The sequence below is a fragment of the Anomalospiza imberbis genome, chromosome 21 (genome assembly GCF_031753505.1).
Source record: "Anomalospiza imberbis isolate Cuckoo-Finch-1a 21T00152 chromosome 21, ASM3175350v1, whole genome shotgun sequence".
NCBI lineage: Eukaryota > Metazoa > Chordata > Aves > Passeriformes > Viduidae > Anomalospiza > Anomalospiza imberbis.
The window spans coordinates 2,217,951-2,244,184 of NC_089701.1; the positions used below are offsets into that span (position 1 = coordinate 2,217,951).

Genomic DNA, 26,234 nt, shown 5'->3' on the forward strand with positions numbered 1-26,234 from the left:
ACGCTGGGGGTGGCACGGCAGGAGCTGGGTGGCACGGACGCCGCCGTGCCGTGGTGACACTGCTGTCCGTGGTGCTGAGCCCTGTGCCCCACCCAGGCTGCGGCACCTCCAAGGTGCTTTTTGCTCCTGGCTGCCATCAAACACAAGCAGGAGCAGCTCTGGGCTGGTGGCATTCCCAAAGCAGGGAAGGATCCACGATCCTTTCCCCCCAGTCCTTTGCAATCCCACCTGTGCACTCAGGGGTTCTCTCCAGCTCAGCTCTCCTCTGGCCGCGGTGAATTCCCTTTTCTGTTGGATACCTTGAGAAATCGATGCCAAGAGTGCTGAAGGAGCAGCAGCTTTTGCTGTCACCTGAAGAGGGAATCGTGAGTCACTCCGGGACAGGTGACATGCACCTGCCTGGCCAGGTGAGCAGGAACTGAGCCCTGCTGGCTACTCTGAGGGAACAGCAGTAAGTTCCTCTCTGGCTTGGTTCCCAGAGGATGCATTTAGGAGGGGACAGAGCTCTGCTGCTTCGTGTCTGAGAGAGCCAAACCTGCTGAGTCTGTTCCCTGGCACGCAGTGTGCACGCTGCTCTGTACACAGAGGAATAAGATAAAATAGCTTCCTCCTCCTCATGTTGCTACCGAAAAACAGTGATGGGGAAAAAAAAATCCTTCAGCCCCTGCCCTGCCTGTGGTGATAAGAACAGTGCAATCCTTCTTTTGACAGAGTCAGGCGAGGCAATTTCATTATTTAGCAAACAAAGCCCTTTCAGAAATTTCTGCATTGTGGACGTTTTCTCGGCGGTTTTGCACCAAATTTGTTGCAGCAGCAGGGCCAGAGAGTTTGCCTTGACTCCCCTCACTACCAAAATAAATGTACAGGGCAGGATTGTTCCACTGAGCAGCCGTGACTGGGGAGAGAGAAGAAGGAAGGAGATGGTACGTGCCAACAGCTCTAAACTGATTGCGGTGAGGATTGCTATGTATGAGAGAGTTCAGGGGGGAAACAGGAGGAAGTCACAGAGGCAGCCAAGGCTCGCAAGATGGCGAGAGCCAAGCTGAAGAATTCCCCATCAGAGAGCAATTCCCATGTCAAAACTGTCCCACCAGCGACGACAGAAGATGCCCACGGGGTGAGCCCCTTGTTACCGTCTCGGAGGATGGGATCCATGGGGAGTGATGTCGGACAAAGGTATTGCAGGACTGCAGTGCTGCGTGGGGAGGCTGGGTGGGGGAGGCTGCACCTTTTATCTTTTAAATGAGAGGGAAAGGATTAGTGCCTCCACGGGCTGGAGGGGTGGTGGATCAAATCCTTTGGAGAGCTATGTTAAAGAGCCACGCCAGCTCTAAAGTTGTGTTATGAAATAGGGAGCTGTAGCAGAAGGAAACCAGTTCCTTTAAATTTTTTATAGGTGCTTCTTGATTTTTTTATCTTTTATATGCCTAAAGCATGTCTGAATGACAGCCTAAGACCGTGGGGCTGCCACACACCACTGTTAACTTGCACTGCACCTTCCCTGTGCAGTATAAACCCCGAGCTTATTGACACTGCTAACGCCACGGTATGCACTGTGCATTAGCACCATGTTTGTGTGGCAGGAGAGATGCTCGGTCCCCCATCTGAGCAATAATTCATCTGTAACTGCAATTAAAAAAAAAACAAAAAAACAACAACCACAAAAAAAGCTGCCACAGGAAATGCTGCAGCCTTCCTGCAAGCACAGAGCTGAGTGTAGAGCGAGGAAGGAGCTGTTTTCCAGGAGGAGGAGAACGCTTTGCGCTGCACTGGGATCTCAGTGATTCAGAAGGAGCCAGGTCCCCTAGTTACGATGAGGATGCAAATGTCACTAATTCAGTTCTCGTTCTGTTCGTTCCATTTTCTGTTTCATTCTTTTCCCACCATCTACCCAGCCCTTCAGCCCATCCGTGCTGCCTCACCTGTGACTGTGTACTGTATGTCTGCTAGGATGTAATTTGGTGCAAATGAGCACGGTAGGAAAGCTCCTGCTCGGGGGGAATTTTACTTGTTTGATTTAGGCTAGAGTGAATTAATGCCTCAGCTTCTGCCTCTTGGCATATCTGGGGGGAGGGTGGCACCGAGCCAGGACCAGCAGCTGAGGTGCCCGCCGGGGAAGCCGAGGAGGGAGGTGTGTGCTGGGGAGCGCCGGCGCGGCTGCTGCTGGTGCCGAGCCGTGCCGGGCACACGCTCCAGTCTCCAGGTCTGGGAGGTAGAGTCCTGGCACACTGAGGAGCTGGCAGTGTGTGTCCCTGGTGTGGTGTGCCAGCGCTCCAGATGGCTCCAGTGCCGGGGCTCTGGTGAGCAAACACTGGGAGCTGGTGGGGCACTGCCTCTGACTCTGCCAGGCAAGGGCTTCCACGTGTGAAGGCTGAGAGTGGGCATCGTGGGGTGCAGTGGGACTAAATCCCTGGAGCTGGTGTGGTCTCAGAATGTTTTGGCAGTCTGGGTCTGCTCCCGGTGCTGGTCAGGCTGTTTGTGGTCTGGTTTTGTGCCTTGTTTCATTGCTGTAAAAAGGCACGAAAGCTGGACCTGTCCTGGGGGTACCTGGATCTCTGAGCGCACATCCTGAGCACCACTGTGGGCAAAGCCTTTGGAGCAAGACTGCTTCCTCTCTGTGCTCTTCCAAGTTCTGGTGGTGTCCCCTCAGGACAGGGTCAGTGGTCAAACCAGATGTGTAGGGGCCAGAAAAATACATCTGGGAGACTGCTACAAACTCCTTTAATCACGGATCAGCAGTGATTAAACATCCAAGAGGGGCTGCTTCTCTCTGGCACCCAGGGGTTTGGTGGATTCCTGCCCAAGTCCAGGGGACCAAACCTTCATCCCAGGGCTGATCCTCCTTGTCTTTTGTGGGAGCACAGCATAAAGTAGGGACGCTGCAAGGCGCTATTGGATCTGGAGGGCAACAATTCCAAAAATCACATCACTACAGTGTTTTGGTGGACCCTTGAGAGTAGGTGCCCCAGGGCTGTATAAAAACCAAATTCCCTGGGTTTCACAGGGATTTTGAGTGATTTGATGCAATCTTCTTGTAAGAGACTGCTGCTGTGAGGTGGAGAAATTGGTGGAACTCTTTGACACCCCTGTGCAGAGCCCTGCGAGCCGCAGCCTGCGGTGCCTGGATTCCTTCTGCCAGGATCTCCTCCTTCCCTGGGCACTGCTTCCCAACAATGAGTTGGCAATTAAGGTTAAGATTTCTGCACTTCTCTTCCCCTGCTGCAACAAAGGCAGGAAGTTTGGTTTGGAAGAGATGAGCAGCGAGTTTGAGACGCTCTGTGTCTCCCAAAGCCAGACTCCAGCAGCGTTACCAAGTCAGCAGCGACAATTGTCCCTGGGAGCGAATTTCCAGGTGATGGTGGTAGGAGATGTGTGTTACAGGGTGTTCTCAGGATGCAAATGATTCCTCCTGATGATTGAAGCCAGGGAAATCTATTCTCACCTACTTTATTTACCTCCTTACTCTGTCTCTGAGTCACTGCAGCATCTCAGAGCTTTTAGGGGTTCCCAGTCAAAACAGGAGGAAAGGATTTGAATTCATCTGAGGAAAAACCACTCCACACCTTGGGAGCAAAAAGGGGAATTCAGGACTGCCCCTGGGCATCCAGGACAAGGATGTTTTCCTGTGTCTGGCGACCTGCAGGTGAGATGGGACAAGCCCATGTGGAAGTATCCTCCAGCAAAGAGGCTTGGAGTTATTTCTGTGTGCCAGGGATTGCTGTGAGATGGGGATGGAGCTGGGAGCCTCCTGGCCACACAGACCAGCTGCCTGGGCACTGAGACTCCCCTGGCACCAGGTGATAGTGACTGGAACCAGCCAGGAGAGGCTGAGTCTCTTCCCTGCAAGCCAGGCTTTTCCTGAGGCAGGTTTGTCCCTTGTGCTGGGGGGATTGAAAGGGAAAGGTGTGAGGGGAAGCCGAGCTGCACAGAACACTCTGTGTTTGGGAAGGAGTTGCTGGCAGGGGGCAGGACATGCAAACATCAGTTTGGATCCCATTTCATGGACCGGTGATCTCCCTGTAGCACGCGAGGTGTGGGTTTAAAAACACAAACAAAGGTTTTTACAAGAAAACCATGTCCTGTTTGTGCAGCTCTGCTGGAGGCAGGGGAAGCTCTGACCACTGCCTGTCCCCAGGGCACACTGGGGCTCCGGAGGGATTGCAAGCATTCCTGTTTGGTGTCTGGTTTGGATGCCCTGCCTCAGCCCTTGGCAGGGCTCTGTGTCCCCTCCCTGTCCCGTGGGCCCCACCTCAGCTCCTTCAGCTGTGTTTGTTGAGCTGCTGGGAACAGAATTGTGAGCTGCTGAGGTTTGGGAGGAGGATTAGCATTGCAGAAGAGCTGGGCTTGGACAGGACCTGCAGGGCTCTGCTCCAAAGCTGGACTGGTTTAAAAGTTGTCCCAGCTGGTTCAGGACCAGTCCTGCTGAGTTTTGAACATCTCACTGGACATTTCTCAGCTTCTTAGGGTGCTGGGTTTGTTCATTCTCAGCTGAATAATTGTTCCCTTGCTGCATCTTGTACCTGTTCCCTCTTGTCCTTTTGCTGTGTGTCCCAGAGGAGCCTGGCTGCTCCTTTCCCGTTGGGCAGCCCAAGGCAGCAGTTGGATCCTTCCTTCCCTTTCTTTCTCCTTCAGGCTGCACACTCCCACCCCCCACAGCCTTGCCTCGTCTCTCAGTTTGAGATATTTTTGGCAGGAATAAATGGGACTCTGCTTCAGCTCAACAAGGTGGCTGGAGTCTCCTCAGTGGGAAAGAGCAGCACTCTGCTAGGCTGAGCTTAATGCGAGGTTCTTGGAGGTAAAGCACTCCACAGAGTGAGGAATTCACCCAAATGTGTCCAAAAATAGAATTTCTGACCGATGGATGTTTGTTCCCCCTCAGGGGCAGCCTGGAATTAACAAGCAGCTAAATGTGGTTCTTTTTGCCTGACATTTGCACACAAAGGAAGCACAGAGAGGTCCAGTTTGGCCAGTGCAACCACTACAGCCACTCAGTGGTTGCAGGAGTTCTCCAGGTGAGGCTCTCCGTAGGACACAATTCCCTGCTGAACCATTGCCGTGCTGCGGAACTCCCTCCTGCGGGGACAAGAAGTCAATTTATTTATTTTTAACGTTTCTTTAACAAAAGCTTTTTCCAGCAAAGACCTTTCAGAGCCCTCTTTCTGTCCTCAGCAAATGCCATGTGCTGGTTTGCTGCCTCAGCTCCCGGTAAGGGGGTTTTGCGCAGGAGAAATGCTGTGCCAGGGACAGCCCCTGTGTGGGGTTTGGCCACCCCTGCCCAGCTCCAGCCTTGGGTCTTCTGCTGCTTCTCTGCTGGCTGGGGATGAGGGTTTGTGCCAGAAATCCGAGCAGGCTGTGGCTGGAGGTGTCAGGATGGTCTGTGCCCGACCTGGCCCCTGCAGTGCCCTCTCTGAGCTGGGGCCATCGGCGTCACTTTGTGAGGGAGGGCAGGACCAGCGTGGCCGGGGGAGCCTTTATGGAGAAAAAGAGAATCTGGGGGATCTGACACGTTTTGCTCATGCAGCTCTTTGGCTTTGATGTGCTTTGCTCTGCTGGGCTGGGCAGCCCAGGCTGGGATGTGATTTTTGGGGTATCTCTGGGTGCAGGGCACTGGGCTGGGCTGTGGGCTGTGCCTGTTTGCTGGCAGCGTGTTGATCTCTGCCCACGCTGGAGCATCTCCCAACCTTGGGGTCCAAGCACCCAGCTCTCCCCTGGGTCTGTGCCCGCTGTGCCCGGGGAGGGTTGAGCATCTCCTCTCCTGCCAGCCTTGGCTGTGCTTCCCTTGGGCTCCTCGTGTCAGGCCAGGGAGGCGGCCCTGCTGGCGCTTCTGGGCACTTCTTTGAGGGATGCTGAGGGTGTTCTCAGGACAGGGAGCTCAGTGCTGGGCTCGGCTACCAGGGCAATATGTAAATGTGGGGATCCTGATGATCAGGACACGATCCCAAACGCTGCTGTCAGCCACCATCCCTCACTCTGAGCAGAGCCGTTCATCAGCACGGCAGCGATTCCTCCCCGGGCTGCAGAGTGGGGGCTCGAGCCCGGCTGCTGCTTTTCCTTGCCCTGGAGCTGCTGGAACTTCCCCAAAGTGCCGGAACGGCCCCGAGCCCTGCTCCTGCTGCCAGCTTCGTGGCCGCTCCTCTGCAGGGACAGCCCTGACACCCCGGTGTCCCACCCTGAGCTCCCTCCAGCTTTCGGATGTGCTGGTGGCTGCTCCTGTGCCTGTGGTCCATTTCTCCAAGCCCAGGCTCACTCTGGCAGAAAGGGCTTGCCCTGTGGGCACGGGGCGATGCCAGCCCCGAGCTGGGTGCTGGGGGGAGCAGGACGAGGTTTGGAAGTGCTGAGCTCTCCTCCCACGGCCCTGGGGAGCCGCCAGCACCGCTGAGGATCTCGGTGCCCTACATAGCCCTGACAGGCAGACACGATCCTCACCTAAGGATGCCACGCTCGGCACTCGCACTTGGGCTCCTGCTCTGTCTATTTTAGGATCCTCATCCCCATCAGGTCCCATCAGGGCACAGGGATTAGCATGTTCCCCCCTCAGGGGAGGCTTTCCTGCTTGCTGTAAGAGTGGCACCCCTCTGAGTGGGCCGTGAGGGTCCATGGCATGCCAGGGTCTCATATCCCAGCTCCAAACTTGCCCACAGTCCTTCCCCAACAAGGATCAGTCACTTGGCAGGACTGCAGGGACTCATTTAGCTCATTAGCAAAGGCAGGGAGCTGTGTGTCAGAGCAGCCTGAGCATCTGCAGGGCCTTTTTGCCCAGTCTTGGCAGTGCCTGCCCTCTCCATCTACCTTGTAGCCAGGTGTGGTCGGACTCTTCTTCCAAGAAAGAATCACTAGGAGAAGAGGAAATGGCCTCAAGTTTGCCAGGGGAGATTTGGGTTGGATTAGGGGCAATATTTCTTTACCAAAGGGGTTGTCCAGCCCTGGCATAGGTGGAGTCCCCATGCCTGGAGGGATCTGAATGATGTGATTGGGGCGGTGGGCTTGGCAGTGCTGGGGGTAAGGTTTGATGATGGATTTGGTGACCTCAGAGGTCCTTTCCAACCTCAGTGAATCTGTGGCTGATTCTGGGAGAGGCACAACTTTCTGGAAGGCAACTACAGGCCAGGCTGGACACTGGGCTGGGAACAGCCTGTCCGGCTGCAGCGAGCGCTGCTGCGGCTCTGGCACCGCGCCCGCTGCTGCCCAAACTTCATGTGTTTGAGCTGTGAAATGGCTTTTGCAGAGGAATGCCAAGGAAAGGGACTCCTGTGATTAAAGCAGCACCCCAGGGAGGCAGCTGAGCCCACCCTCGCTGAGCTGCTCTGCCCGTGTGGCCGCTCCGGTGCCAGAGGCGGCGCCGCCCGTCCCTGGGGCACCTCTGCAGCTGTCTGCAGGTGCTGCTGGCTTTTCCAGGTGTCCACCAGCACAGCTGGCTGAGTTCCTCCACACCAGGGGTGCTGGAGTCTCAAGCCCCTTCCCTGGGGTCATCCCTGCTCCATCCCACAGCGGGAAGGGGAGCTGCCCTTCCCTCCCCTCTCGCAGAGGTTCGTGAGCAGACGTGTGCCTCTTCCTCTCACTTTCCCCTTCCTCTTGCTCGTTCCTTCTCCCCCTCTTTACTTTCTTTTTTCATCTCCTCCCATCTGTCCTTCTCACATCAGGCTATTTTGGGCTGAGTTTCTCACTGTCAATATGGTAGGAACCGTGGTGCAGCTCCTGTCTCTAGAGGATGAACACTGCTTTGGGAAGCCTCCCCAGGCCTTTACCTTGCTTGGCTCATCTTCACCCCCCTGCCTTGACCCTGTCATGAAGGCATTTCCAGATCAGGGTGAAAAGGCATTTTTAATCCTTCCCAGAGCCAGGGGAGAAAGTCATCAGATTTAATACCTTTCCACCTCGGTCTTGAAATGCCTCTGAGCCTTGCAAGTGGTTATTAAAGCAGCCTGAAGCCAAGAGTGCTGTTGGCAGGTCATTACTTGTGTCTGCAACTTCCAGAGGCTTCAAGTCAGGGCATGAATGTTTTTGTTTGTTTGCTTGGAAAGGATGGCTGTAAATTGAATAGGAAATGCACCACCAGAAGTGAATTTTTAATGCTCTTCATTTACCAAAAACTGGGGAGCCAGTGGTGAAGGCGCAGAGTTTGCTGGGAGGGAACAGGTCCCTGTGTGAGCTGGGCTGGGCTGGGCTGTGCTACTCTCTCCCTCAGCATCCTGGAGCACTTGGGACACAGGGACAGCATTTAGCCTCAAATTATCTGCGTGAGGCACACGAGCTAAATGCCACCCATGTCCCACAGCGCCCTGGCAGAGCTGGAGGAGAGCTGAGGCTTGGGGCTGGCTGCCTTCCCCCCAGGAGAGGAGGGAGCTGGTTCTGCTGGCCCAGTTCTCGGGGTACTGGAGCCCAGAGCTCAGGGGGGACCTGCCTCTGCTGGGAGGAGCTGGAGGCAGAGCTGAGGAGGCAGGATGAGGTGGAAGGTGCTGCTCAGCCGAGGAGCTGCCTCCAGCATGGGTGGGCAGGTGATTGCTCTCTCTTTTACATAAGCAAGCTTTATTATGGCTTTGTTCTAATAATAAATGTGCCTTTGTCTCCTCACCTTCTAATAAGTCCTTCCCCTTTTGTCAGGGGCTGTAGCTTGAAAGGTGGGGGCAGACCTGTCTCTGAAGCAGCCAAGAAGTTCCTTCCCCCTCTGCTCCTCTCCTTTCTCCCACCCTTCCCTGCTCTGCTCTTCTGTCTGGGAGGTGCTGCTGGTGCCAGCCACCAGCCTGGCATGGTGGTTGATGCTTGGCAGCACCCAGGGGCCTCAGCTTGCCCTGTGTGGGGACAGCTCTGCTCTCCCAGCCCTGGATCCATGTTTTCCATGGGAATGAGGTGAGCCGAGGTTTGTCTGCTCTCATGGAGCCAGGTCTGGATGGAATAAAAAGGTCAATTTGAAATAGATTATCTAAAACACATTAAAAGCCAGCATAACCTTTCTGACTCCATTAAGTGGCTTAGGTTCTGTACAGTATAAATCACTGTTAAAGCGTTTTTGGGATCTCCAGATGAGATTTGGAATGGTTTTTAGTTTTCTTAGAGAAGTCTCCATATTTTCTCAGCAATTGTTGTGAGAATTTGGGTGCCTGGTGGGAAGAAGGAGAACTTTCAGTGGGATACCTCAAATCACTTCTTCCCTCTGTGACCAGCACAGTGAATTTCACTCATTTGGGAGCCAAAAGCACCTTTCTGTAGCCAAAAAAAGATTATTTTATTGCATGTGCTTTAACCACGGCACAGAGTGGCCAAAGCCACCCTTGGGGAGGTTTATGTCTGTCCATGACTTTGGAATCCCTTTTGCCCGTGATGTGTCCATGTGAGTGAGGTGTTTATTGTCCTCCTGAGCCCGTGGATTTGGGGGAAGGAATCCTGGGAATCTCCCTGGCTCACCCCAGGGAGAAGGAGGTTCTGCAGGTTCTGCAGGACCCCGCTGATCTGTGTGGTTTTGTGCCTTTGCTGTTTGGCTTTCGGGAGGGCTGCTCTGCAGCTGGAATTAGCTCCTGTTCCCCCATCCTTCCCGGCTGCCAGCTGGCACCAGATTAGGAGAAAACCAAATCATCTGCTGATTCTGTCCCCATAAACATCTCTGTGAGGCAGGAAAGGCCACTGCTCAAAACCAGAGGCAGGCGAGGGGCCCGACCAGCCCCTGCTGCTAGCGTGGGATAATCCAATTGAGCTGGAGGGAGCCTGAGCTGGCAGGCTCCTTCCCCAGGCTCTGCAGCTGGAGAAAATCCGGGCTGCTGGGCAGGAATAAATGCCAGGGCTGCTCCGAGGCACAGCACAGCCACCCCAGGGCTTGTTCTTGCTGTGGGAGGTGGCACAAGAGACCACTTTGGTGTGAATTAACTTAACGCTCCAGGACAAAGCTGGAAATGAGCAGGGACGAGGGGGAAACAGCAGGAGGGAGCAGGGTAGGAGGTGAGCCCAGGGAAGAAAAGGCTCTGGGGAGATCCTACAGCAGCCTCCAGTAAAAGGGGCTCCAAAAGAGCTGGAGAGGGACTTTGGATAAGGGCTTGGAGTGACAGGACGAGGGGGAATGGCTTCACACTGACAGAAAGCAGGGCTAGATTAAATAGTGGGGAGAAATCCTTCCCTGTGAGGGTGGGGAGGCCCTGGCACAGGGTGCCCCATCTCTGGGAGTGTCCAAGGCCAGGCTGGACAGGGCTTGGAGCAGCCTGGGACAGAGGAAGGAGCAATGAGCTCCTCTCAGGCTCTGCACAGACCAGAGCCCAGGAGCAAAATAAATCCTGTCCCAGGGAGGCTGCTCCTCGAAGCTGAGGGATGAATTTATTGCTTTTATTTAGTTTGAACTGTGCTGGAGTGCTGCAGCCTTGTAAAGCAAAAGCAAAATGCAAGAAAAATCTTTATGGTCTGCAGTGGCCCCCTTGGCTGAGATGATATTTCTTGGTGTCCCTGGCTCGCAGTAAATCAGGAAAGGAGAGAGGGAACTGCTGGAACAGGGAAGGGCTCAGGCAGGCTCAGTTAAAGATGGGGACTCAGGGATGTGTGTCTTGGTGACAGCAGCATTTTCACAAGGGGATTTTTTGCTTTGCAGGTGGGATTGCGGTGTTTGATAGCCCTGTGCTGTCTGTCTGTCTGTCTGTGGGATGTACAGTACACGAGCACAGGCCCTTTGCCTCCCACCCACTCTTCTTTTTCTCTGTGTTCTTCCTCCCCTTGCCTTGAACCCCTCATCCCCCTCATTGTTCCTTTGTTATTTGATTTGATTTTTGGGTTATTTTTTACTCTATTTTCTTTCCCCTTCTCTGCTCATCGCTCGTGTCTGCAAAACCAGCCCAGGAGAGGCACAATGCTGATTCCTGAAAGCACCAACCCTTCAAAGCCCAATTTCTCTGCACCAAGCGTGGCACAGATTAGAGGCAGAGCAGCCAAGCAGTTCGTGAGAACCATTTAAGAAACAAAAGGCATAAAACAGCCATAAAACCTGGTTTTACCCACTGAGCCGAGTCCTTGAAGGGGCTGCAATTGGCAGAGCATCACTGGGACACATCCCAGGCGTGGTGTGGCCTCGGCCGAACACTTGGGTGGCCTCTGGTCCCTGTGGTGCTGGGACAGCCCCGTGGGACATCCCTGGTGGGACAGTGTAGGAATGTGCCCCTGTTGATGGAGTAAACAAGTTACCCTTTGTCTCCCTTAAAAAGGACAAAAGCCCAGAAGTTTCACTCCTCAGTTTGGTTAAAAGACACCTCATAGGACCTTGGGGACTTCACCTCAAACTTAAGGACAGCCAATTGGGCAGCAGCCAAAAAGTCCCGCCTAAGCAATTCCCTAGAAAAGAAGAGAACAAAAGAGTTAATGGCTTTTGTGAAGTGTTTTAGCAGGAGGAAGAACCTCTTGCCCTGGCTCGGTTTTTCTCTGTAAAGAGCTTTTTTATTTTGCCTTTTATTAAAACCTTTTTGTTTCCAACGCTGTCACAGGAGCCATCCTGCTACTTTTATGCCACCTGAGGTAGCTGAGCTATCAAGGGTGTGATGTTTGTCTATGAGAGCTTATGAGACCTGGCTCGAAGAGACAAAACATTAGGACATCCCCGGAGGGACAGCCCCGGAGGGACAGCCCTGGAGGGACATCCCCGGAGGGACATCCCCAGTGGGACATCCCTGGAGGGACATCCCCAGTGGGACATCCCTGGAGGGACATCCCCAGTGGGACATCCCCGGTGGGACAGCCCTGGAGGGACAGCCCTGGTGGGACATCCCCAGAGGGACAGCCCTGGAGGGACAGCCCTGGTGGGACATCCCTGGAGGGACAGGCCCGGTGGTACATCCCTGGAGGGACAGCCCCGGTGGGACATCCCCGGAGGGACAGCCCCGGTGGGAGATCCCTGGAGGGACAGCCCCGGTGGGACATCCCCGGAGGGACATCCCCGGAGGGACAGCCCTGGAGGGACAGCCCTGGTGGGACAGCCCTGGAGGGACAGCCCTGGAGGGACATCCCTGGAGGGACAGCCCTGGAGGGACATCCCCGGAGGGACAGCCCTGGAGGGACATCCCCGGTGGGACATCCCTGGAGGGACATCCCCGGTGGGACAGCCCTGGTGGGACAGCCCCGGTGGGACATCCCTGGAGGGACAGCCCTGGTGGGACATCCCTGGTGGGACATCCCCAGAGGGACAGCCCTGGTGGGACAGCCCTGGTGGGACATCCCTGGAGGGACATCCCCGGAGGGACATCCCCGGAGGGACATCCCTGGTGGGACATCCCCAGAGGCACATCCCCAGTGGGACATCCCCGGAGGGACAGCCCCGGTGGGACACCCCCAGCAGGGCTGTTTTGGGGCTGGGGCTCTGCATTCCCTCACCCTCTGTGCTGCTCTCACTCTTAGGCCTCACGCCGAGGATTTCAGCGTGGATTCCTCCTTCTCACAGTAAGTTCTCTGCCTGCATTTCCCGTGGGGAGGGACAAGGGACCCTTGCTTGCCCTGGGGTAAAGCTGATCCTGCTCTCCAGAGGGCAAAAACCCCTTGGAATTTGGGGTGTTTGAGCTGAGTTTTTTGGGCAGTACCTGCTGCTGAGAGCAGTGGTTAACCTTGGCTCTAAGTCACTGTGGGTTAGAGTGGATGGTCCATCCATGGAGGTGTTCCAGGCCAGGATGGATGGGGGTTGGAACATCCTGATCTAGTGGAATTGGTTTTTGGTCTAGTGGGATTGTCCCTGCCCACAGCTGGAGCCAGGTGACATTTAAAGGTCCCTTCCAACCCCAACCAGTCTGGGGTTCCACGATGATCCTGCTTTTAAGGGAGCCAATAAGCACAAGATTTGTCCTTTGCTGCCCTGGGCACCAAGGAATTGTGTATGGGGGCAGCAAATCCTTCAACAATTCCTCCATGGGGAGGATTGCCTGCTCCCAGGGACAAACGCCAGCGCACACACTAGAATTTACTTACTCATTTCCTACTGTGAGATAGGATTAGGAGGAAGGCAAGGCAGGCTCAAAACTTTAAAAGGGTATAAAGAAAGCTTTATTAACAGTAACTAAAAGAAAGAATAATAAGTTTATTGAGGAAGAATTGATAGCAGCAAATCAGCAATTATCCATTAACGATGAGCTCCATGCACAGCCCTAATTAAACAATGTAGATTCATCAGCACAAGCAATTACAGGAGCAGACTCATGAGTGTTGGTCTCCAATGTTGCAAAACAAATAGGCTAAAGGCAACACAGCCTGTCATCTCATTGCTGCTTGCCTTTTGGGGTTTTAACCTTTTGTAGAAGTATAATCATTTTATTGAGGAGCAAGTGGTGCCACTGCCCAGCCATGGGCACCATCCAAACCTTGGATGGGAGATGCTGCCCCATCCTGGCAGTGTCCAAGCCCAGGTTGGATGGGGCTTGGAGCACCCTGGGATAGTGGAAGGTGTCCCTGCCCACGGCAAGGGTTGGAACAGGAGGAACTTTAAAGTCCTTCCAGCCCAAAGTATTTTATTATCTACATCTTGAAGCCCTGAGCATGTCCCTGTTTCCTCCAGTGTTTGGTTTGGTGCCTGGAAATGAGCTCTGCAGCTGCTGAACACAGTAGGAGAGGGATTACAGCTGCCTTCAGGGAATGAGGAATCGTTAAAAATCCCATTTCCATTGCAATGTCCTCCCTAATAAAAAATTATATACATATATATATATATAAAAGAACTAAAAGTCAAGCAGGAGATTTCTGCTGCATCTCTTCAGGGCCATGAAGCCCTTCCTGCAGTCTGTGCCAGCCCTTGTCCCACTGGCACACCAGGATGGGTTCAGGGCATGGTGAGAGATAAATGGCTCTGGAGGCCAAACCTATTCTTGGGAAGGGTTTTTCCTGTACTGGCTGTTTGCAATTTGCTTTTCATCCCCAAAAATACAACTGCAGCATTACTGCTGGAGCCAGGATGACATTACCTGCACCCAGCTGGGTTTGATTTGCTGCAGAGTGGTTAGCAATATCAATTCTTTCTTTGGGCAAAAAAAAAAAAAAAAATCACACTCTCTAATAAAACAGGAGGGGTTTTTCTGGTTGATTCCCATGGTAAATGCATGAAACCTTGAAGAAATGAGTCCTTGGGCTTGAGGGGCGAGATGTGCCACAGCATCCTGGCTCCCTGGGCAGTGTTTATTGATGTGGGACTGGATTCTGCTGGTCGTGGTCTGTGATGAGCCTCAGCATGTGCTGTGCCAGGGAAATCGTTCCTGGTGCTGCAGGGGCCAGGAGGGGCAGCTGCCTTTCCTGTCAGGGTTGTGACAGTGCCGTGGTGGCTGTGACAGTGCCATGGTGGCTGTGATGGTGCCACAGTGGCTATGACAGTGCCACAGTGGCTATGACAGTGCCGTGGTGGCTGTGACAGTGCCATGGTGGCTGTGACGGTGCCACAGTGGCTATGACAGTGCCACAGTGGCTATGATGGTGGCACGGTGGCTGTGATAGTGCCACAGTGGCTGTGACGGTGCCACAGTGGCTGTGGCAGTGCCGTGGTGGCTGTGACGGTGCCACAGTGGCTGTGACAGTGCCACAGTGGCTGTGACAGTGCCGTGGTGGCTGTGACGGTGCCACAGTGGCTATGACAGTGCCACAGTGGCTGTGACAGTGCCGTGGTGGCTGTGACAGTGCCGTGGTGGCTGTGACAGTGCCATGGTGGCTGTGATGGTGGCAGGGTGGCTGTGCCGTGGTGGCTGTGACAGTGCCTGTCCTATGCTGGTGTGGGACAAACTGAGCACCTCGGGGCTGGGTGCTGCTGTGGTCCGTGAGGATCATCTGGGATTCTGGGCTGAGGGGGAGAGCAGCTTCAGTGTTGCACCTACTAAGGGACGTGGGATGAGAAAATTCACTACAAGCGGGCAGATCTGCCCTGTTTCCAGTACTTGGCCTCTTGGACCATGCTGGCCCTGTCAGCGGTGTCCCCAGTGCTCTCCTGTCCCTCAGCACCTGAAACCCCCCCTGAGAGATCTCCCCTCTCCCCTCCGTGGTTCCGGGGCGTTGGCAGGGGGGCTCTGCCCCCAAAGCAGGCACAGCCAGCCTCAGCTCCCCGTCCCTCCCTGGCTGTTTTGTGCTTTCTTGTTTAAAAACGTGCCCCAGATTCACCGGAGGAGCTGCCGCAGGGGGAGAGCTCCGCGGGTGCTCGATGGTGCCCTGAGAATCCGAGGCACTCCCGGGGAAGCTCCGGGCTGCAGAGCCCTGGGCAGAGCATCACCCGTGCCAGGAGGGTGAACCCGGCCATCCCCAGCCCGGGGAGGCAAGAGAAGCCCCCGGAGCCGATCGCCCCGCGGTTTGGAGCCGTTCAGCCCTGCCGAAAGCACAGCCCTCCTCCTCTGAGCAATCGTTCAATCGCAGCGTGCGGGCGCGGGGGCAGCTCGCTGCCCGTGTCTGCCCTCGGCAGGCGCCCGGGCTGTCCGTGCGCACACAGCTGCACAGCCATCCCCATTCCCGTCCCCAAAACCTGCTCTGGGAGCTCGGCTGGGCAGGGCTGGAGCTGTCGCCGTCCTCTGCTCACCCCGGGTGGACGGAGGTTGGCAAACACAGGGCACGCGGCTCACCCGCTGAAGCTTCTGCGTCCAAACACCCGTTACCGTCACGAAAATGGTGCGGGAAAAGGAAAAACATCCCAAAGGGGAATCAGGAAGGCTGGAGCTGCCTGGGTGTTTCATCAGCAGGTACCCGAGCCCCAGCCCGGCAGGTTTTGTGGTTTATCTGGGGAGGATTTTGGCTCTGCTCGGGTTCCAGCTGGCACCGGCTGCTCCCGGTGCTGAGCGAGGGCTGGAGGCAGCCTGGCCATGGCACGGTGCCTTCAGAGCATCCTGCACAGCTCCTCGGGCTGCTGGGAGAGGAAGTGCTGCAGACCTGCGCTGCCAGCCCTGCTCCTCACCTTCCTCTGAGCTGTGTCTGGTGCCCACAGCCCATCCCCAGGGAGCCCAGCTGGGCCAGCAGCACATTTCTGTAGTTCCAGCGTGGCTGCAGCCACATTTTTTGTGTGTTTGAGCCGTGTGGGTTTGCATGGAGGGTGCAGAGCTGTCAGCTGAGCTGAGCTGGAGCGGAGGGGTGAAGTGGGGTCTCACTTTGGCTGCCTTGCAGAGGTGGGTGCTGGCACCCACCAGACTGCAGAGGTTTCTGAGGTTTTGCTGGTTTGTTGGGTACTTCCCCCCACCAAAAAAAAAAAAAAAAAAAAAAATCAGAAGAGTCTTGTTTGCAACCTGCTACATGATGGGAGAAATTCCTTGAGACGCTTCCTGGGACAAGAAATCCCTGTATGGGTTCATATTTTTTGTGTTTTCCTCCTTTTTAGGAGAGCTGTCCCAGCTCTCTGGGGAAATGGAAAGGATGGAGCAGGGGCTGTGCCCCTCAGTGTCTATTTTAATGCTGGTGGGCTGTGATGTGCTCGTCCTGGCCTTTCATCCTGCACTTTTCTGAACAAACTATTGTGTCTTTTTTTGGGAACTCATCATCTTACAACAAATTGCCTCTAATCTTAGATTAATAAAGTACAATAAATAACTGAGTGAAGAAAACGAAGTCGCTCAGGCATTATGAAGTGCATAATAGCAGTAATTACACTTCCAAGCAGAGGGGTTGTGACTGAACTCGTACCAGGATCATTGTTTGCATGGCCTGGGGGGGTTCAGCGGGGGTGAGGTGGTGGAGCTGGGGACCCTTGGAGTGGCCTGGGATGGGCTGGCACCAGGATGCTTGGGCAGTGGGGACAATGCTCCAGGTGGGAAGGGTGCTCCAGGTGGGAAGGATGCCCAGCCATGGCAGCAGGGAGGGGACACTTTGAGCACCCCATCCTGGCTGAGCTGCTGCGAAGGCAGAGCTGTCACGGTGTGTTTTGGGGTGGTAACAATGCAGTCAGAGTTTTTATTCCCAGTTAACTTCCTGACAATGAAATTAAAGGGTACGTTTTACATGATATCATCTCCTTCCCTCAGCTGGAAATGGAGTAGGAGCTTTGATACTTTGGGATGGTGCTGCTGCCTGGGAAGAGCCACCCCTCGTTCAGCTGTGGGGTGTTGGATTCACCTGCAGAGTGGGACCCCCACAAAGATCAGCCTCGGCAGGTTGCACAGGAACATGTTCCCTCCACATTCTTTTATTTCTTCATCTCTTTGCAGTGTTAAACACCCTGTTCCCCCCAGTCAAGACATGGCTTTTTGTTGCTTTATTGTTTTCCCAGTGTTCCTGCTTCCTGCTGCCATCAGGATGGATGAACACGTGGGCCACTTTATCATAAAGAGTTAGATCTAATCATTTAGTCCTTTTATCCATCAGCAATTACAGTCATTGTCTCGAGGTGGGCCACAGCTCCACAGATCAGTGAACCATCTGTCTGATGGCAGAGATTTATTTAGCTGTTTGTTGCTTTGATATGAGACAAATGTCTGGCAGAGGAATCGTGCTCCCTGAAGTCTCCGGCTCCTCAAGGCGCTCAATCCTCGGGGACTCTGATGAATGGGGTGCTCAGCGCTGCTATCGGAGCTGAAAGCCAGTTCCCAGCACTTCCTGGGCATTTTTAATAAGGAGAAGGAGCAATTATCTTGTGTGCAGCATTGTGAGCAGTTGTGACAGCTGATTTATGCCCTGGCACGGAAAAATGATTTGCCGAGTCTGGCTCTGGAAACGATTAATTTTAGCACGTGTAAAGGCTGGGCTCTGAGGCTCTGCATTAACACTCTTTGCTCCTCAAGCATCGTACTGATGAGCCAGGGCTTGTAAATTCTCCTGCTCTCTCCCTGCAGTGGGGTCTGGGGTTGTCCACCCTGCACCAGGTGTGGTGCAGAGCCCCTCTGGCCACCTCCCCAGCCCTTAGGCCGGCTGGGGTGGAGCAGGGGATGAAGATCTTGTAAAACCCCTTCCCAATTTGCTGCCTGATAAGGCAGCTCCCCAGTAAATCAGGATCGGGCCTGGCACCTGTGGGATGGAGTGGGGCGGCAGCGACTGTCACCGGGAATTCGCTGCCCTTGATCTGTGTCTGGGCTGGGGGACAGCCTGATTGTTGAGGAGCAGTTAGAGAAGGAGCAATGGCAGGGGCACTGCCTAGGGACCTGCTGAAAGCAGCGAGTGGGGAAGCGAGGGCTGGCTCACGGCACCGAGCTGCCCTGTGGGCCAGACAGTGAGGAGCAGAGCTGGTCCTGCTCGGTCCAAAGCTTGGCAGGAGGAGCCGCTCGCGTTTCCCCGGCGCTCAGCAGGAGCAGCGCGGTTCAGGGTGATGAATAATGACTTTAAAGTACCATGGGAGGAGATGAGCTGAGCTGGCACCGCTTTACCTGCACACCAGGATCCATCCAGGGTCCCAGACCCTGCTGACATCCCTGCAGGAGGTTTTCTCTGCCAGGGGCCGGTGGGGAGGCAGGAGCAGCCAAGGAAGGCGGGGATGGGACATTCCAGATCCAGCTGCTGCTCCTCCCTGCCGGGTGCTGTGAAGTGCCCTGGTAGGTGACGCTCTGCCCTGGCACCAACCCCGTGCCACCAGCCACCACCAGTGGCCCTGGATGCCAAGCAATGTTTGGAGTTGGTTGTCAGCTCCTGGGTTTTTCTGGAATGACCAAGAGTGGTATCTTAGCAACAAAGGGAAATTTTCTCCTTTCAGAGCAGAATTGTTTTTTAACAGCTTCCATGCAGAGTGTTTCTCCTCCCCAGGCAGAGGCAGGGCACGGACAGAGCCAGGACATAGTGGGGACACTGGGGACATTGTCCTCGCCAGCTCCTGCTCTGCTGGAGCAGATGAACGGGGAAAGGCTGCTCCAGGGCCGCTGCTCTTCGGGAGGTCTTGGGCCTTGTGAAATGTGTGTGAAGGGAGAAGTTTGTGGCTCTGCCGTCAGCTGGTTGTGTGTGAACGAAAGCCAAGCCCCGGGTCCCCAGCAGAGCTGGCCCCGGGGTCACATCGGCTGCTTTGGTGGTCCCTGGGGCTGCCGGCTGCTGGCGCTGCTGGTTTGGGACTGCGGGGACAGCCGGGAGCCTGGGTCACTGCGGGATGTCAGCGGGGTCACCCAGCTGGGATGGGGGACAGGGGACCCCTGCCCTGCCACCCCACTGATGGCCCCGCTGGGGACTTTCCCCGCAGGGTGCAGGTCGAGTTCTACGTGAATGAAAACACCTTCAAGGAGCGGCTGAAGCTCTTCTTCATCAAAAACCAGCGATCGAGTGAGTGCTCCGGGCACGGGGTGCGCGGCCGCCGGGAGAACCCAGCCCTGCCCGAGCCGGGAGAGCCGCGCTCCGTCCCGAGGGATGAGAAGCCATTGCCATCTGCTGGTGGCCTTGTCCCCGCGTGTCCCCAGCCCGAGGCTGCTGCTGCCTCCTGGCCCCTTTTCTGGGGGTTGGCCAGCTTGGTTTGGGGGATGCTTTGCACGGGGAGGAGAGGATGCCTCCTGCCACCTCTGCTCCCCGGGGACAGCCACAGCGCGACAAACAGCTGTGACAAGCTGGCTGGGAGCAGGGGGGGTGTCAGGGAGCCAATGTCCCCGTCACGAAGCTGGCTGTGCCTCTCTGAGGCTGTGGGGACAGCCGGGGCAGGCTGTGAGTTACCCTCTCCTGCTCCAGCCATCGGGATTAGTCTCCACTTGACTAATAGTGTTTTTATTTTCTTCCTCCGAGATGTCATTAGCTGTCTGGAGGGGGCCTGCTCGTTAATTTATAAATTCGCCTTTTCTTTTCCTGCCTGCATCCCGTTGTCTCGCTAAAAAGCTGGAGTGCAGCACAACAGGGTGCCCACGGGGAAGTTTTTAATGAAAATGTGATGAATTTCTCACTTGTAATCTGAGTAATAACCCCATGAACTGGCTGGGGTGGCAGAGTCGATAAAGCAGCAGCTTTTCCTCACCATCCCTGCTCCTGCAAGGTGCTTGTGATGTGGTCAGTGCTGCTCTGGTGCTTCTAAATGGATACTTGCTAATGAGGGGGATACACTCCAGCAGCTCCTCATTTGTCTCTCACATTTATTGGGGTCAGCAGGGAGCTGACTCATGGTTATTTATTCCTGTGTTGTCTCCTGTGTCCTGACCCTGGGCAGGACACGTGGAGCTGGGCAAAGCCTGGGCAGTGCTGCTGGCCTGGGGCTCCTGCAGCCCCCGGGGGATCAGAGGGCTCCCGTGCTGTGGGGCTGTGCTGTGGGTCTGCCCAGCACGCACAGGGCACCCGGGGTGTTTGGGGTCCGTGGGGTGCTCGGGATGCCTGGGAATGCTGCCCCATCCCTGCTGCCCTCCCTGCAGGCCTGAGGATCCGGCTCTTCAACTTCTCCCTGAAGCTGCTCACGTGCCTCCTGTACATCGTCCGTGTCCTGCTCGACAACCCCGAGGAGGGCATCGGCTGGTGAGTGCCCCCGAGCCCCCAGGCTGCCCAGGCAGGGCTCAGTGGGGATGTGGCAGCTGTGAGGATGGGTTTTTTTCTTCCCCCCAAACTGTTTGGATTGGTGCTTTAACAAAACTTGCCAGGCTGGAGGCCCCTGCTCAAACCCTGAGGGTGGTGTGGGGGTATCTACTGGCCCTGAGCAGAGCATGGTGGAGAAGTTCAGGTCACGTTCATTTCCAAATTCTCTCTGACTCTGTCGGGGGCTCAGCGTGGCCTTCAGACACAGGCAAGAGCTCAGCCACTCCAGGGCATCACCATGCAAATGTTTTCTGAAGGCTGATGCTCTTGAAGACATTAACACTAAATCCCATTTAAGCATTTGAGAGGGAAATACGGTGTACTGTGTGGATCCTTGAGGTGATGGATGATTCCACACATCAGCTTTGTGCTGGGTTTCAGTATAAGCCCATTTTTAATGTGTCCTTGCCTCGTTTAGCTCATGTACAATGTGATTTTTTTTCCCCAAGAGCTTGGATAATTGGCAATTTGGTTTTCTCCTTGTAAAGGCTGCAGACTACCAAGCACATCTGCCCATTCTGAAAGTGCTTTCAGACCTGTGAGAATGAAGCAGGACACAGATGCTCATCCTTGAGAGGTTTAGCACAGCTGCAGCTCAGGGAACTCCATTTTCCTGAGGGAGTGTGGCACCAGCAAGGCTGGCCAGCAGGAGCACATCCCTCACAGCAAGGCAGGGAGAGCTCAGCTCGGTGCTGCCTGCCTGGCAGGGTGCTGGGGCCCAGCCAGCCTTGTCCCAGAAGCTGCAGCTCAGCGATTTTTGCTAGTTGTAACCTGGTAATTCCCAGCTCCCTGCAGCCCTGTGTTCTGCAGTGTGCCAGGGAGAGTCAGCGTTCCACAGCATCTCTGGTAGGGGCTGGAGCACCTGAGGGGGTTTTGTCCTCCAGTAATGAGATGTTCAAGGCTGCCTGGGTGAGACTTTTCCTGTGCAAAGCCCTGGCTACAGGAATCAGGGTGTCTGGATCCATGGAAATGCTCTCCAGTGATGCCAGGGAGTCAATCCCAGCATCCCTGTTCCCCCACTGACTGCTCTTCCCTGCTCTTTCTCTCCCAGCTGGGAATGCGAAAAGCAGAATTACACAGCCTTCAACCAGTCCACGAACATCAACTGGTGAGTGGGAGCTGCTCCAGTGCTCTGGGCCAGCTCTGCCAGGCTGTGGGAGCAAGGGGATGGAGGCGGCTGCTGCTGGCAGCTGCCTGAGGCCATTTCTTGGTCGTGGGGCTGCTCGGGGGATGTGGAGCAGCATCCCAGAACCAAATCCATTGGCAAGTGCCAGTGGCCGCACCCTTGGCAATGGCTGATTCCCAGTGCAGGGGCTGCTCGAGCAAACTGTGCAGGAGGGAGCAGCAGCTCCCGAATCAGGGATGGCCTCGGGTTTGCATTTTGTGGGGTGAAAACCCTGACAGCCGGGCCAAAGCTCAGATCCCCTCTGGGTTTTCTTTGCAGGTCACACATCTTTTGGGTGGACAGAAAAACCCCTCTGTGGGCCGTGCAGGTGAGCAGCCCTTGCTGGGCGTGCAGGAGCCCGGAGGAGCTGGGCTGGGAGCTCTGCCCCACCCGTGACACCCCCAGGGGCTCCCCGGGGCAGGGGGGGCTCGGCGAGCTCCGATCCGCTGTCAGCACCTGGAGAGAACCCTCGGAGCCTCCCCTGTGTGTCCCTGCAGGTCAGCATCGCCCTCATCAGCTTCCTGGAGACCATGCTGCTCACCTATCTCAGCTACAAGGTGAGAGGCCGGGCCGGGAGGGCTCAGCCTGCCTCTGCCCTCAGCAGGAATTGATTTCTCCGCCTCAGAGCTGCCTGGAGCCCGCAGCATCCCGGGAGGATGTTTGTCTGGCCGATGTCTCTAGATGTTTTCCATTCTCATTCCCCCTCGGGCTGCTGGATAAGCGTTGAGCAGAGCAGAATCTCTTCCTTTTGTGCTTTCTCAGGATTCAGACCCGTTTAATGCAGGCTCACTGTTTTTGGTGTCAGGCTGACACACCCCAGATTTCCTGAGCTCAGCAGGGTGACTCCTGCTCGTGCCCCGCTCCTCCGGAGGGAGTGGCACCGCTCCAAGCCAGGCAAGGAGAGGCACAAGCTGACTCCTTTGGACCAAAGCCACCTAAAATGGCCAGAAAAAGTGACCTTGACAAATGGCATCTTCTCAGGGGCAGGGGAGGGCTGGCAGCAGAGACTCAGACCCTGCGTCACCCCCTGCTCTGAGTGCCAGCGGTCTGTCCCTGTCACTGTCACTCGCCATCCTTGCATGAAGTGTTGTTGTCCCCCAGCTCAGGGTGGCAGCAGTGACAGATGGAGGGATGTAGTGGAGAGGACTGAGGAGTTTGGGAATGCTTCCTGCTCCCAGAGTGTCTGCCACCACCACTGCACCTCTCCTGCACCGTATTTCCCTCATCCAGCAGGGTCTGTGGCAGAGTGGGATCATTTTAATTCTCCTCTGGCAAGCTTTTAAGGTTATTTATTTATTCTTTGCTTTTAATTCCTCAGGGGAACATCTGGGAGCAGATTTTTCGCATTTCCTTCGTCCTGGAGATGATCAACACGGTGCCGTTCATCATCACGGTGAGTGCGTCCCGGTGACATTTGAAAGCAGCTCCAAGTGTAGTCAGTGCTGTATTTTGGTGCTGAAATAAAGACAAATGGGTTTCTGGCCAAGTGGTTTTTAAGGCTGGCAGGAAATTTCCCCTTCAATATTTGACAATATAATGACTTTCTCTGGAGTGTTATCCCAAAACCCATCCTCCCTTTCCAGCTGCTCTGCTGCAGCCAGGGAAGCAGGGCAGTGTTTGGTGGCAGCTTCTGCTCAGCTTGGATTTGAATCCTTCCAGACAGGGAGGATTGGCTGCTTATAGCTCTATTTTTCAAAGGAGCATGGATTTCTCTGTGAATAACCCTTGCTTTTGTAGATATTCTGGCCTCCTTTGCGGAATTTGTTCATTCCTGTGTTTCTGAACTGCTGGCTGGCCAAGTACGCCCTGGAGAACATGATTGTGAGTGATCCCTTTTGTCCAGCTCCTCGGGGATGTGCAGGGCAGCAGGACTGGGAAGGGACCCTTGGCTGTCCTCAGCTCTGGGGCAGGATTTGGAGCTTGGTGTGTGCAGCTGTGCCAGGGATTCCCAGGCTGGGAATGCCAGGCTGTGACCAGGAATCCCTCCGTGTCTGAGCCACAGTGACGGGGTGGTCAGGGGTGAGGTGTTCCAGCCATTCCCCTGTTCCCACCGGAGCCGTCTCTCCTGGCAGCAGATCCCAGACCTGCTGATGGGAATGCACATCCCTTCCCAAGGGCTGAATCCAGGCTTGCCCTTCACTGGGGAGGGCACTGCTGGAGCCAGCAAGGCAGCAGTTGGTGCCTGGAGGGGATTTTCCCCCAGGCTCTGTGAGCTGGTGGGAGCCCTCCCCTGTCTCCCCAGAACGATCTGCACCGAGCCATCCAAAGGACGCAGTCAGCCATGTTCAACCAGGTGCTCATCCTGATCTGCACCCTCCTGTGTCTCGTTTTCACGGGGTGAGTGTTGTTCTCCGTTTCTCTGAACCCCCTTCCTGATCCCGGGAATCCAGCAGTGCCCACCCCGGGAATCCAGCTGTGCCCACCCCGGGAATCCAGCTGTGCCCATCTGGGGCAGCTGGCAGAGCTGGGCTCTAGCAGGGCTCCCACCTTCCCCCGCTTTGCTCCATCCCCCAGCACACTGAGCTCTGTGAGAGGGCTTCTAAGACAAACTAATGATCCTGCCTTATTCCAGGGTTTTAGCAGGAAGTTTTTAGTGAGGGAGAGGGTGTTGTCAGAGGCAGCTGGGGGATGTGGACACGAGGGCAGGGACAGCAGCTTCCCCCAGGGACAGGTGAGGGATGGCTCATTCACCAGGGATGGTTCATTCACCAGAACCCATCACTCCCAGGCTCCAGCCGAGCTCTTCCTCCCCCACACGTCACAGCTCCTGAGTTCATTTGTGTAATTGGCCACTGAGGCTCCTGCTAATTAACTGGGCCCTTTCCCTGCCATTGCCAGCATCAAGGGTGTTCCTTTGGGCAGGAGAGCAGGGCTCATCACTGGCTATTTAGCTCTGAATTAGGCTTTGAATTCTCCTCTGCCTGCCTTGGTCTGGGTTTGAGGCATATTAAACTATTAAGTTGCTGATTGGAGAGGAAATGAGGCTTTTAGGCTCATGAGTTTTTGGCAATAAAGATGATGCTCTGATGTGGATGACTAATGCTATTTCAGAGCTCCGTGGTGCTCCCAGCCCTGCTGCTGGATGAGTTTGGGGTGGAAGGGGTACAACTTAGGCCCAGGAAGGCAGGGTGACACTTGTGTCCAGCAGGATGGCTTTGAGCTGCAGGTGTGTGGGGTTCTGCTGCAGGGCCAGCCCCTGCTGTGATGGGGCTTTTCCCTTCCAGGACCTGTGGCATCCAGCACTTAGAAAGAGCAGGTGAGAAGCTCTCCCTCTTCAAGTCCTTCTATTTCTGCATCGTCACCTTTTCCACCGTGGGCTACGGAGATGTGACACCAAAGATTTGGCCTTCCCAGCTCCTCGTGGTGATCATGATCTGCGTGGCCCTGGTGGTGCTGCCGCTGCAGGTGAGACCTGCACAGCTGAGGGTGGGGAGGGACTCCCAGCCCGCCCCAGGGCAGCCCTGCCGGTGGGGACGTCACCTCCGTGCCCTCTGCAGTTCGAGGAGCTCGTCTACCTGTGGATGGAGCGGCAGAAGTCGGGGGGGAATTACAGCCGGCACCGCGCGCAGACCGAGAAGCACGTGGTCCTGTGCGTCAGCTCCCTCAAGATCGACCTGCTCATGGACTTCCTCAACGAGTTCTACGCCCACCCACGCCTGCAGGTGAGCTCCAGGCTGTGCTCGCGCGCTGCCGGGTCACCTGCCGGGTCGCAGCCTCGCTGGCCCGCGGGGCCCCCAGCCACGGCGGCCTCTCTCTCTCAGGATTACTACGTGGTGATCCTTTGCCCAACGGAGATGGACATCCAGGTGCGGCGCGTGCTGCAGATCCCCCTGTGGTCCCAGAGGGTGATCTACCTCCAGGGCTCCGCGCTCAAGGACCAGGACCTCATGAGAGCCAAGTGAGCAGAGGGACACACTGCACATCCCTGGCGAGGAGTGGCACCCCAGCTGTTGTCCCCGTGTGCCTTTGCTGGGTCTGGGGGGGCTGGCAGTGGCCTGGCTGGGGTGGGCAGTGCCCAGCCCTGTGGGCCCCTGCTGTTCATGGGGTTGTTGCTCTCTCCTGGCAGGATGGACAACGGAGAAGCTTGCTTCATTCTCAGCAGCAGAAACGAGGTGGACAGAACAGCGGCGGTGAGTCCAGTCTGGGCTGGGGATGGGGCATTTTTCAGGCAGAAGGGACTGGGGTGGTGTTGATGCCACCTGTGCCCAGCAAAGGAGGGTGCTGGGAAGGGGCTGAGTGCCATGGAGAACCTTGGGGATGGCACAGAGACACGCAGCAGCACACTGCTGGTTGAGCCCCTGTGGGCTCACCTTTCTTCTGCTGGTCTCCCATCAGTGCTGGGTCTCAGGGAGCGCCAGGGTCAGGAGGAGCCCTTGCTGTACATCTCCAGGGGGGCTGGGTGCTTCGCAGTTCATCCCAGGTGTAGAAGCCTTGGGGAAAAGAAACCATCAACCAAGCAGCTCTTGTTGCTCTTGTCCCTGTCCAGGACCACCAAACCATCCTGAGGGCCTGGGCTGTCAAAGACTTTGCTCCAAACTGTCCTCTCTACGTTCAGATCTTAAAGCCAGAAAATAAATTTCATGTCAAATTTGCCGGTGAGTTGGAGCAGCTGCACATCAGCTCTTGGTCAGCTGAGAGCCCTCCTGGACTGGCAGGAGGAGGAAACACCCAGTGCCCAGCACCACCCCAAAACAACCACATTCCCGGGCCCTGCCAG

The 26,234-nt window shown here is 55.7% G+C and overlaps 1 protein-coding gene across 13 annotated transcripts in view; it reads left to right on the forward strand.

Moving 5' to 3' along the window:
• The window catches only part of KCNT1 (potassium sodium-activated channel subfamily T member 1), a 212,913-nt gene that overhangs the window by 36,183 nt on the left and 150,496 nt on the right, over window positions 1-26,234 (forward strand). For 7 of the 13 annotated variants that reach the window (XM_068211030.1, XM_068211028.1, XM_068211027.1 and 4 more), the window contains exons 3-15: window positions 19,052-19,131; window positions 20,196-20,295; window positions 21,404-21,460; window positions 21,797-21,845; window positions 22,015-22,074; window positions 22,836-22,910; window positions 23,255-23,338; window positions 23,760-23,854; window positions 24,742-24,922; window positions 25,015-25,179; window positions 25,279-25,415; window positions 25,584-25,647; window positions 26,004-26,112. In XM_068211030.1, coding sequence (XP_068067131.1) covers window positions 19,052-19,131; window positions 20,196-20,295; window positions 21,404-21,460; window positions 21,797-21,845; window positions 22,015-22,074; window positions 22,836-22,910; window positions 23,255-23,338; window positions 23,760-23,854; window positions 24,742-24,922; window positions 25,015-25,179; window positions 25,279-25,415; window positions 25,584-25,647; window positions 26,004-26,112 — 1,256 coding nt within the window. Of the gene's footprint in view, window positions 1-674; window positions 1,177-12,357; window positions 12,400-19,051; window positions 19,132-20,195; window positions 20,296-21,403; window positions 21,461-21,796; window positions 21,846-22,014; window positions 22,075-22,835; window positions 22,911-23,254; window positions 23,339-23,759; window positions 23,855-24,741; window positions 24,923-25,014; window positions 25,180-25,278; window positions 25,416-25,583; window positions 25,648-26,003; window positions 26,113-26,234 lie in introns of those variants that run through there. The other 6 variants (XM_068211034.1, XM_068211036.1, XM_068211039.1 and 3 more) reach the window with 5 other exon arrangements.